The following is a 12,590-nucleotide window of genomic DNA, read 5'->3' on the forward strand; positions in this document are numbered from 1 at the left end:
GATACGTTTAAGAATATATACATATACAAGTGTTTGTGTTCGTATATAGTCGCTCTTAATGTTATCTATTCTATTAATTTCCACACCATAGTTACGTGTATGTGAATATTGAATATTTAAAACAGTTCATTTATGTACAATGAGAAAACCCCGTATGATGGAAATAGAGTGAAAGGAATAGGAGCTTCTCTGTGAGCTGACTTAATCTTTGAGAGTTGAAGCAATGCAGAGTAAAAGTACACGTGTATTGTGATGGTCATGTGACATGGTAATCAATATGTGTTTAATGGTGTGCTACTGTTGTTAGCAGAAGACACATCAAGCAGAATGTCTGTGAAATGAGTAAGGACAATGAGCGTGGACAGACCCTCAGCTGGATTCCAGACCTTCACCTGCTCCAACCAAGTTCTAATGAACTGCAGCCTTCAAGGTCCCCTCACTGTGGAGAATCCTCTACGGACCGCTCACCATCACTGAAGCGTCACAGTAGTTTTCACCCTGACTATGACACCTATCAGGATGGAGAACACGGAGCAGGCTGCAGTTGTCCTCCTCACTCCAACACGCCAAGAACTCTTATTGGAGAGAAACAGATGGACTGGACGGACTATGGAAACACCTTTGGTAAACCCTCAAGTAATCACAACGAAGAGAGGCCTTTTGATTGTAAGGAATGTGGCAAAGTCTTTCCTCTGTTTGCACACTTGGCAAGGCATATGAGAACCCACAGTGGCGAGAGGCCTTTGGAAGGTGAGCTCTGTGGAAAGTCATTTAGTCAGTCCTCAGACCTCGCTGCGCATAAAAGAATTCACTGCGAAGAGAGCCTTCACAAATGTGAGGAATGTGGCAGAGCCTTTTGTGATTCTTCACAGCTCACTGTCCACCTCCGAACTCACAGTGGAGAGAGGCCCTATTCCTCATCTCTCATCCATCGTAGGAAAACTTGCAGTGGAGACAGGCCGTACGCATGTGAGGAGTGTGGCAGGACCTTTTCTTATCCCTCAAAGCTATCTGCACACATTAGGACTCACAGCGGAGAGCGGCCTTATGAATGTAAGGTGTGTGGGAAAACATTTATTCTTTTCTACATGCTCCTTAGACATATAAGGGTTCACAGTGGAGAGAAGCCTTTTGAATGTAACGAATGTGGCAAAGCCTTTGCCCAATCCTCAGGCCTCATTCGACATCGGAGAATTCACAGTGGGGAGAAGCCTTATCAATGTAAGGAGTGTAACAAAGCCTTTACTAGTTACTCAGATATCATTGCACACTGTAGGATTCACAGTGGAGAGAGACCTTATCAATGTAAGGAGTGTGGCAAAACCTTCACTCATCACTCACCCCTTATTTCACACAGGAGAATTCACAGTGGAGAGAGGCCTTTTGAATGTAAGGAGTGTGGGAAAGCCTTTTCTCGCTCCTCAAACCTCCTTGTACATAGAAGAATTCACAGTGGATTGAAGCCGTATGAATGTAAAGAGTGTGGCAAGGCGTTTACTCGTCAATCATCCCTCATTTTACACAAGAAAATTCACAGTGGAGAGAGGCCTTACGAATGTAACGAATGTGGCAAAACCTTTACTCAATCCTCGAGCCTCATTCGACATAAGAGGATTCACAGTGGGGAGAAGCCGTACGTGTGTAAGGAGTGTGGGAAGGACTTCAGCAACTCCTCCGCCCTGAGTAAGCATATGAGAATTCACAGCGGGGAGGGCTTTTTTGAGTGCATGGAGTGTGGCAAAGGTTTTACCGACACTGCCTCCCTCACCGAACACAGGAGAGTTCACAACGGAGAGAAGCCTTATGAGTGTGACGAGTGTGCGAAGGCCTTTAGCAAGCCCTCCAGCCTCACTCGCCATAAGACCATTCACCGCGGAGAGAGACCTTACCAATGTAAGGAGTGTGGCAAGGACTTCAAGTCCTCCTCATCCCTCACGAAACACGCGAGAATTCACAGGGGGGCGAGGACTTATGAATGTGACGTGTGTGCCAGGGCCTTTACTCAGGCCTCGCACCTCATCCAGCACGAGCGGCTTCACAGCGGAGAGAGGCCTTATAAATGTGAGGAGTGTGGCAAGGACTACAGGTACTCCACGTCCCTCATTAAGCACATGAGGATTCACAGTGGAGAGAGGCCTTATGAGTGCAAGGAGTGTGGCAGGGACTTCAGGTACTCTACGTCCCTGACGAAACATCTGAGAACTCACAGTGAAGAGAAGCCTTATGAATGTAAGCATTGTGGCAAAGGCTTTAAGCACTATTCATCCTTCACCAGACATGTGCGACTTCACAGTGAGGGCAAGTTATGATTAAGGCGTGAGGCCAGGCCTGTACGTAGCCATCAGACCTCGTTCCACATAGAAGAACTTAGAGGACAGAGGTCTTATGAATGGGCCCACGCCTGCACCCCGTGCTCAGCCTGAACCTAGGAGAATTCACTGTGGAGAGAAGTCTTATGACTAGCATGGATGGGAAAGCATTTGATCAATCATCCCACCGCACTAACATAAGGACTCACAGTAAGTTGAAACTTTATGACCCTAAGAGGGCTACACAGCCTCTAGTCGTGCCTCAACCATCCTTGAACAGAACTCAGTAAGTAGATCTTAAGAATGTAAGGAGTGTGGCAAAGATTTCAGTGACTCCTCAGTCCTCTTTCAAAGTGTGTTAATTGACAGTGGAAAGAAGCCTGAAGAATGTAAGGAATTTAGCAAAGGGATAGGTTTTCTCACAGTGAAGAGTTGCTTTTCCAATGTAAGATGTGGGAACGCATTTATTTGGTCTTCATACTCACTAAATACATGAGAACTCACAGTGGAGAGAGGTCTAATGACTAAGGTCGTGGGAAACTCTGGGAGAATTAAAACACGTGAAGTGGTTTTATTAGGATGGTGACTAAACATTTTTAATCCTGGTCTCAAAAATCAGCCTCTTGCATAGAAAAAAGTGGTTTTTATAAATCTCTCTTTCTGAGAAGGGGGTAGAAAGGGGGAGCCAATCACAGTGATCAGCATATTAGCAAACCCCCCCTCCCCAGGGAGACGAACACAGAAACATGGCTGAAGAGAGACAGTGGACAGTGTCTAAGACCCGCTGTCGATTGAGCCTGGACTACAGTGTGCATGCCAGACAATCACCGGGTTAGCTGGCTCGTGGGCCTGGACTTGTTGCCTGGTGTTCCTGATGTGTGCAGAGATCATGATTGGAAGCCCTTGGGGGATGTTTCAGAACAACAATTAAAACTATGAGCCCTCCGTGCCCCCCAAAAGATATGAAAATAAAAATAATTTATAATTTATCAAGGATTTACAAGTGTGGGGGAGATAATGGGGAAAAACTGATAAGCACTCAAGTAGAAAAGATTTTTTGAAAATGATGGAAAAATACAAATGCTTGAAACAATTGATGTGTGGGTTGCTATAAGAGCTGTAAGAACCCCCAGTAAAATGATTTATTAAAAAATAATAATATATGTTGGGGGGAAAATCTCCCCCTCTAACTCATCCAGGGCAAGCTCACCACTTGATTGTGTGGGGTTAAGTGTTTTAAACTTATGTTTTGTACATTGCACTCATCATCATGCAATTTACAATAGAGATTGCATCCCAGTTGCTGTACCTCTGAGGCAGGCACTGTCTGGAGAGGGGCCCCAGCTGCATTTTTATAGATAGCTGTCCTCACTGTGGCAGCTCATAGACATACATGGGGGTGGGTGGTGGGTGATGGTGGTGGTGGGGAGATGTTTAGGTAGTGATTGAAAGACATGAAAAAAGGAGTCTGTGGAAGTAAAGTTTTTACATTATCCATAGGTAGATCATGAGCTCAAGAAATTTTCCTTGTAGAAGTAAGCCAGTGAATAGAGACCAGTGTTCCTTAGTGATGAGGTGGGCCTACTAGAAAGGGAGAAAAGGGTGTGGGCAAGTTAGAAAACAAACTAGCTTCACTGAGTTTCTAACAGTGGTCAAATCCCGGGCAAGAAGAATGGCGATTGAACAACATGCAGTGTTAGTCCTGTCACCGAGTCATATGTAACTCCAGAAGTATACCTACTAAATTAAAGACACCTTTGTTTGTTTGTTTGTTTGTTTTTAATCACTTTATTGGGGACTCATACAACTCTTATCACAATCCCTACATTCATCCATTGTGTGAAGACACCTTTTTGTAGGAAATACCTGACTGAAGATCTCCCCCTTGGCATACCATGCACAGAATTTTAGCCATTTCTGTACATTTTCACTTCAGCAAGTCTGGTGTTCTTGAAGATTTCAATTTATGTTCCCTTTCTGGGTTTTTTGGGGTTTTTTTTCCCCCCCTTTCAGGGTTCTTTGAGCCCTGGGTCAAATTGTGTAAAGTGATAAGATCAGGACAGGTGGATTGCACAAGGTTTACCCATGAAATTCTCAAAAAGTCCTTGCTTAATTGATGGAAAGAATGAACAGTTGTATACCTGGGATGAGAAAAGATGAGAAAGAACGAGTGAAATTCTTTAACGTGAACATTTCTGGCCCTTTGACCAATGTGCTTTCCAGTTTGAGTAGAATTCCTATAAGCATTCTTGATTGTTCTTTGTCCTTCCAAAATCTTTATCAAGCCTAATCCTGACACTAAAAAATATTCTCCGTAGCCTTCTGAGCTGATGCCTCTGATTTGAATTGAACTGGATCAGCACATCGCCTAGAGACTCACTGTGATAGTTTCATGTCAACTTGGGTAGCACACAGGATCTAACATAATGTGGTCAACTCCATGGTGGACTCCTTTTTTTTTTTTTTTAACCAAAAGAAAAAGACACCTTTTGTTTTCATCTTCCAACAACAAACTGTTGACTTTTTATTCTCCCAAGATAATAATGATTATCGTACATAGAAATTAGCATTTACAAGGTATCTTTAAAATAGTTCCCTTTAATGGGAAACTTAGCAGCAAAATATCTCAAAATTGAAATGTTAAAAAAAATCCATCTTAAAAAAAAATCCATCTTTTTGACTTTAGAAAACTAAACAAAAGCAGGCATAAGACAAGAAAATCCACTCATACTTCAGGTCCTTCCCCAGGAACAGACATGTTATCTCCATTTAGCAAAATCGGATCTAATTTAGTAATCATCCTTCTGGTGTGACTTCAAATGCAGTGACACCTCTTATTACCATGTTGACAAAGTCATCAAAACCTAGAAGTGTGCCAACGTCATGGACCTTTACGTTTGTCCACAAGCTCTGGAACAGCGGTTCTCAACCTGTGGGTCCCGACCTTTTGGGAGTGAAATGACACTTTCACAGGGGTTGCCTAAGGCCATTGGAAAAAACACTTCTGTTGGTCTTAGGAACCAAGACAGCACTCCTCTGTCTCTAGGTGGCCCACCCACTTGCAGATATGCCCACTTAGGAGTACCTGGCATGAAGACTGTTCCCCATGCTACACCATGCCACACAACAAAATTCCATTTATTTGTCAATATAAGTAGATACTTAATATATAATTACATATTGTTTCTGTGATTAATCACTATGCCTTCCTTACATTCAAATTGTAACGAAAATATATCCTGCATATCAAATATTTACATGATGATTTAAAACTAGCAAAATTATGAAGTTGCAATGAAAATTTCATGGTTGGAGGTCACCACAACATGAGGAACTGTATGAAAGGGTCGTGGCATTAGGAAGATCGAGAACCATTGTAGAGGCAGCAGCTGAGACGGGTTCCTAGTCCGACCATATTCGAGAGCTGTGAATGGACCTTTAATCAGAGCATTGTAAAGTTGATTATGGTAGATGGCATTAGGTTAAAGGTAATATCTTGTTACATGATCTCCTTTTGGACCCATTTTAAAGCTGTTTCAGTGTTTGCTTTTTTTTAAGTGATCGGGGACTAAGCCCCTGGTGAATTCCCTCTGGCCATGGGCTAGGGATGTGAACAGTTTTGCTAACATGAAGAATACATTGGAATGTGGATAACGATGCAGGCAGATTAAAATGTAGTACCCTACCATAGTAGCTTATGATTCATCCAAATCTGTTCTAGTTTTGAATGTTTTATCATCTCTATATTTTATTTTTGTTTTAATAATTTTGTTGGGGGCTCATACACCTCTTATCATAATCCATGCGAACATCCACTGTGTCGAGCATATTTGTGCATGTTGTCATCATTTAAAACAATCATTCTATTGGTGGCTCATACAACTCTGATCACAACCCGTACATAGATGTATTGTTTCAAATGCATTTGTACATTTGTTACCATCATCATTCTCAAAATAATTGCTTTCTGCTTCAGCTCTTGGTATTAGCTCCTCGGTTTTCCCCTCCCTCCTACACCCCCCTCTCTCATCCACCCTTGGTAATTTATAAATTATTATTTTGTCATTTCTTACACACTTCACCCACTTTTCTGTCGTTCATCCCCCAGGGAGGAGGTTATGTGTGGATCCTTATAATCGGTTTCCCCTTTCCACCCTACCCTCCCTCCACTCTCCCAGCACCACAACTCTCAGAACTGGTCCTGAAGGGATCATCTTTCCTGGATTCCCTGTGTTTCCAGTTCTTATCTATACCAGTGTACACCCTCTGGCCTAGGCAGATTTGTAAATTACTAATGGGATCATGATAGAGGGGTTGGGGGGCAAGGAAACATTTAAGAACTAGAGGAAGGTTATATGCTTAATTGTTGCTACATTTCACCCAGACTGGCTTGTTTCCTCCCAGCTACTCTTTTGTAAGGGGATGTTCAGTTGCTTACAGATGGGTCTTGGGTCCCCAATCTGCACTTCCCCTCATTCACAACCATCATCATTTTGAAAAGATTTTTTCTTATTTCTGCTCTCTTTCAATTGAGATTTTTATCTCTTTTACTATGTTTTTCTTGTTAGTTGGTGAGTTAGTTTTTTTAAATGCTTTTGTATATAAATCTAGAATAGGCAAATGTATAGAACATTTTTGTCAGGTGTGGTAGGGGAAGTGGGGGAATAAATAGGGAGCTAATAACGATTAATACCAGAATGAAGAAAATCTTCCCAAACTCATTGTGGTGCTGACTGTACAACTCTTCTTGATGCGATTGAACTAGTCAGTTGCATGATGTGTCAATCATATGTGAAGAAAACTGTTGAAGAGGGGAAAGAAGACTTGGCAGCTGTAGTGGAGGTAGGTTTATTAACCACCCGTGTTAGCCTGGGTTGATTGGAGAAACAGAGTGATAAGACACTCAGATGTGTGTAAGAAAGAGGTTTATATCAAAGCAATTGTATATTAAGAAAACATCCCAGCTCAGTCCAGATCAAGTCCGTAGGTCCGATATTACTCCAAATGCCCGTTACCAATCTATGAATTCCTCTTCACATTCAGACAACACGTGCAATAATGCCAAATGAAGGAAGATCACAGGCCAATGGGTGGAAAGTCTTGTGGATGCAGTGGTGGTGGAGGCATGTCAGCGCTGGCGTGGGTCTCCACGTGGCTCCTCCGGCTCCAGGCTCTGGCTGCATCAGCATTGCTCCCCTGTCTTGTCAACAGGAATGCCTCACAGGGAGAGTGTGTCTCACCCCCGGGAGGAATAAGATGGGAGTGTAAGAATGCTCAGGATGACGCCATTTTCCATCCAGAGGCCTCATGGGCTAGGACCTGTGCACAGGCTAGACTCCACCCCTCCACTCAAGTTGACAGGAGGTTATGTTGCTGCCACGCCACCTGTGATGTGCAGATGGCACGATCTTGCTTCTATAGCAGGCATCACTCCCTGGAGCTGTCACACATGAATCACACATGCCCACAACTAGGCTTCACGGGACACAAAACACGGCTCATCCCCAGAATGGCGCCCTGAGACAGATGAGTGCAAAATTCCATTGAGGATGTTCTAAGGACCCCAACCATGACTTCCACTAAAAGGTCCTGGGAGAAGGAATTGATTGCAATCCTGGATAGAGTGATCAGGGCTCCAGGTGGGGAGCAAGGGTCCACCTGGGACTGGGCCCCAGCAGATGAAAGTTCACTCCCTTTCTGCCCTCAGCCTGCCGAGGGTCCCAAGAGGCCAGGCGCCAGCTTGTGCTGTGTGAGAGTCCAGTGTTGCAGACAGCATGCGGGGTCTCCAGAGCCATGGCTTCGTCAGAGCTCCTCGCCTTCACTGAGACCCTAGGTCAGAGTGCGTCAGCAATCCAGACTGTGCTAGGTTTCTGGTGCTGATGGTCCCCCCAGAAGCCCTGGCCATTGGGACATTCTCTGCTCGGCACTGACTCACAGTTCCTTTGGCCCTCTGTGGCTTCCTTCCCCCATTTAGCCCTAACTTTTCCTTACCTGAATGTTACTCAGTTCAGTATCCTCACTTGGTGACTGGCCTGGAGGAGCATAAACGGGAATCTGTCCATTCAGAGATGGTTGCAAAAGTTCAGAAACAGAGCAGGGAGAGTAGAAATCCTTCCCATCCCATTAACCATTTCCCTGACTGCTAACATCTTACCTCATGGGCTGTCATTTCTGTGTGTACAATATGTCTGTCTTGTCTATGCTTGTGTCTATATATAAACCAGCTCTGTATAAACAAAGGGGATGGGCTCTCCTGGAGTCCACCAGACTCAAGATGACCACACGTGTGTCCAAGTAGAGCTGTGCTCCATAGGGACTTCAGGGGGTGTTTTTTTGAAGATCACAAGACTGTCTTGCTTTCTTCTCCTTCTTCTCTCTCTTCTTTTACTTCTTTCTCTTCTCCTTCCTTCTCATCTTCTGTAGCTTTTAAAATTCAAACTTTATGCTTGACATAATAGTAGATTCATATTCAGTTGTGACCGTAATTCAGAACAACCCTCTATATTGTTTGTCTGACTTCTTGCAAGATATAGTTCAATTTCAAAGCCAAAATATTGACATTAATACAAATGCAGAATATTTCCAGCATCACAAGGATCCCTCATGTTCTCCTTTGCTATCTACATCCAGTTCTCTTCCACCCCATCCCTAACCCTACCCCCACTCCCCTTTTTTATTAAATCTTTTCACTGGGGGCTCATACATCTCTTATCACAATCCATCCATCCATCCATTGTTTCAAGTACATATGTACATTTTTTGCCATCATCATTCTGAAAACCTTTGTTTCTACTTGAGCACTTAATATTGGCTGCTCATTTTCCCCTCCCTCCCCACTTCTCCCTCCTCTATAAACCCTCCATATTTCATAAATTATTATTATTTTGTCATATGTTACACTCTTTGACATCTTTCCCCACCCTCTTCTCTGCTGTCCATTCCCCAGGGAGGAGACTATACGTACATTCTTGTAACCAGTTTCTCCTTTCTACCCCACATTCCCTCCACCCTCCAGGCATCACCACTCTCACCACTGGTCCTGAAGGAGTAATCTGTCCTGGATTACCTGTGTTTCCAGTTGCTATCTGTACCAATGTATATCCTCTGGTCTAGCCAGATTTGTAAGGTAGAATTGGGATCATGATAGTGGGTGGGGTGCGAGGGGAAGGAAGCATTTAATAACTGGAGGAAAGTTATACGATTCTTCGTTGCTAACCTGCATCCTGACTGGCTTAGCTCCTCCCCACAACCCTTCAGTAAGGGGGTGTCCAGTTGCCTACGGATCAACTTTGGGTCTCCACTCTGCACTCACCCACATTTACAATGATATGATTTTTTGTTCTTTGATGCTTGATACCTGATCCCTTTGACAGCTCATGGTCACACAGGCTGGTGTGCTTCTTCCATGTGGGCTTTGTTGCTTCTGAGCTGGATGACCTCTTGTTTATCTTCAAGCCTTTAAGACCCCAGATGCTATATATTTTGATAGCAAGGCACCATCAGTTTTCTTCACCACATCTCCTTTTGCACACTTTTGTCTTCAGTGATCATATCAGGAAGGTGGGCATCCACTGATATAATTTTTTTGTTCTTTGATATCTGATAAGTTGTCCCTCTTAACCTCGTGGTCAGACAGACTGATGTGCTTCTTCCATTTGGCCTTTGATGCTTCTCAGCTAGATGGCTACTTGTTTATCTTCAAGCCTCTAAGACCCCAGATGCTATATCTTTTGATAGCCGAGCACCATCAGCTTTCTTCACCACATTTGCTTATGCACATATTTTTTCTTTAGCAAACATATTGGGAAGGTGTGCATCCTGGAATACCAATTTAACAGAACAATGTGTTCTCCAAGGCTTCTGTTAAGAGGCTAGATTGATGCTGGTTATTTTTTTTTCTCCTCCGGCTGTTTTTGTGGTGTCTGTAGTAGAGATTTAAAACCCCATGCTGCTGGAGAGGGGAGGGAGCACTAGAACTGATAGTGATCGCTCAATTCATTGAAAGGGTGATTTAACCATGGCGGGCAGGGGCACCCTCTAAGACAGATGTCGTCCTCGTACAGTTCCCTTTGACATGTTTGAATGACTGAAATATTCAATCGTATGATACGTAAATTGTGTGCCAATAGAAATGTTGGAGAAAAAAAGAAGCCAGGTTGCCTTAGTCATGTCCCCCTGAGAGGTACACTATTTAAAGAGATGTTGAGCTTCACAGGATGTTTGGCTACTTTCCTGAAATGCCAAACATGTTCCTCAGTTGTCTGGAAATGTTTTGCATAATCTCCCCATATTCCCCACTTCGGTGGACCAGTGGGCCTTCTCCCTGGGACTGCTCTAGAGCGGTAGCTAAGCGTAGCAACTTGGCTGCATGTAAATGTTCTGCTGTGGAGACAAGAGTCCAGTAAGGGTTGCTGTGGGTCCAGTGGGGGAGGGAGGCTGAAGGGCTGTTATCAACGAGTTCAAGAAGGAAGAAATCATTCTCAACCTGATTGTGGTAACAGTTGTGCAATACTGCTTGATGGGGTTGAAGTGTGGAATGATATGATATCGATATTAACTCTCAATAAAATGGTTTTGAAGTGAATGTTCTTCAAGCTTAAGCATAATCAAAAAGAAATCAAATGGTATATTAACTTATTTGAACCTTCCATATGGATTTAAGGCTACTTCCAAATATGGATCACATCTTTTTACCACCAAGAGTTGTAGAATTTAAGCTCAAATGCAATGGACCGCCCAGTAGGGCCACCAGTGGGCATCTGATTTTGCTGCTTTGAAGCATTTCTTTTGGAGTCATTTTGAAGATGGTAAGTCAATGTCTTCATTAAATCTCCAAGACCTATAGACGTCAATGAACTTTTTGGAATTGTCATGGTGTCAACCTATTAAAAATAGCAATGTGGGTTGAGAGATAGGCAGTCAGGTGGGGGGCAGGCCAAACCGAAGAATGGACATGCCATTTCAACACACAGAAAGGGTCAGGGGGATGGGGGGGGGAAAGGGGTTGGGGCGAAAATGGCACTGGGGGAGCAGGGCATGTCTCCACAGAATTGCGAGTGTGCATGCAGATCCCACCCCCAAGCTGAGTTAGTTAATTTATTGTGCCAATCTGGCCGATAAACACATGTAGGATTAATTGAAGGGCAGAGGTATAGTCACTCAGTGAGCTTCGCCTTTAGATTTCTCGGGTCTCTTGCTTTGGGATGGTCGGACCAGGGTGCAGCTGCATTAGCCAGTTCTCTGCTTCAGCTGGCAAGGAATGACTTCCTGCAAGACATCCCTGAGGAGAAGCCGCATGGACCTACCCCGATGCAGCCCTGAGTGCTGTAGCACCCGTGCGGAAACCCCTGCCAGCGCTGAGATGCTGACACATTCACTGACTCGGCTTTCCTCCTGCAATCGGCATTATAGTGTCTTTTGTGAGATGGAGGAGACCTTTGTGGATTGATGTCAGACATATGGATTAATGTTGGAATTGTGGGCTTGGGAAGCACTGGGTTGGGATGTTTTCTTATTGCTCGTATAACCTTCATATAAAACTCTCTTATTATGAGTTTCTGTGTATTTGTTTCTCTAAAGTAGCCAGACTAATACATGATGGTACCAGGAGTGTGGTACTGGAGAAACAAATCATAAGATGGAGAGTAGATGTTTTTTTGACCTCTCCCCGTGGTGTTTTCCTTCATCTATCCAGAGGTCAGATAAAGCCACACTTTATTCGGTTGTTTTCTGATGAAAATATGGGAAGTAGGAAAATAGAAAGTTTTTAAGCCCACTTGTTTTCCACTATTAAAATTTGATTTTTAGATGGGTTTAGTTCGTGGGTATAAAAAAGCTTTGAAAAGATATGGCCCACCCAGTGCTTTGGAATACTCAGGAACCAGTAGTCTTTGTCAGAAGCTGGAGAAAATCTGGAACCATGAAGAAAACTCTCTGGGACTGAATGTTAAAGGGAGCCTGAGAACAGGCTGAAATTCTTGGTAGGTGACCACCTGGATCTACTTGTTGAGTGGAAGTGGAGAAATGCAGTAATAAAGAGAAAGGTAGAGTTTGGTCACTGACACCTGAGGACCTGGTTTACAGGGGAAAAAAGGAGAAGATGAGAGCGGGTTGACTGATCTAAGGTTCATGACCTAGCATGAGGGGGCTAGGCTTGTTGAGTTGGTGAGACCCCATGGTCTAAAGGCAAGGCGACCAATGGGCACCCTGTGAAGGTTGAGTGGGGCAGCCCAAATTGAGTTGACCAGAACCTGACCAGCTGGAGCTTTTTGAGCCTGTGAA

The 12,590-nt window shown here is 43.8% G+C and overlaps 1 protein-coding gene across 6 annotated transcripts in view; it reads left to right on the forward strand.

The window, feature by feature from the left end:
* LOC142429745 (zinc finger protein 77-like) overlaps positions 1 to 11,274 on the forward strand; it is a 31,753-nt gene extending 20,479 nt beyond the window's left edge. For 3 of the 6 annotated variants that reach the window (XM_075534814.1, XM_075534816.1, XM_075534817.1), the window contains one exon: positions 308 to 11,271. In XM_075534814.1, coding sequence (XP_075390929.1) covers positions 308 to 2,309 — 2,002 coding nt within the window. In that variant the 3' untranslated portion in view covers positions 2,310 to 11,271. Of the gene's footprint in view, positions 1 to 307 lie in introns of those variants that run through there. The other 3 variants (XM_075534819.1, XM_075534818.1, XM_075534815.1) reach the window with 3 other exon arrangements.
* Positions 11,275 to 12,590: the final 1,316 nt, after the last annotated feature.

The sequence above is a fragment of the Tenrec ecaudatus genome, chromosome 16 (assembly GCF_050624435.1).
Source record: "Tenrec ecaudatus isolate mTenEca1 chromosome 16, mTenEca1.hap1, whole genome shotgun sequence".
Classification (NCBI taxonomy): domain Eukaryota; kingdom Metazoa; phylum Chordata; class Mammalia; order Afrosoricida; family Tenrecidae; genus Tenrec; species Tenrec ecaudatus.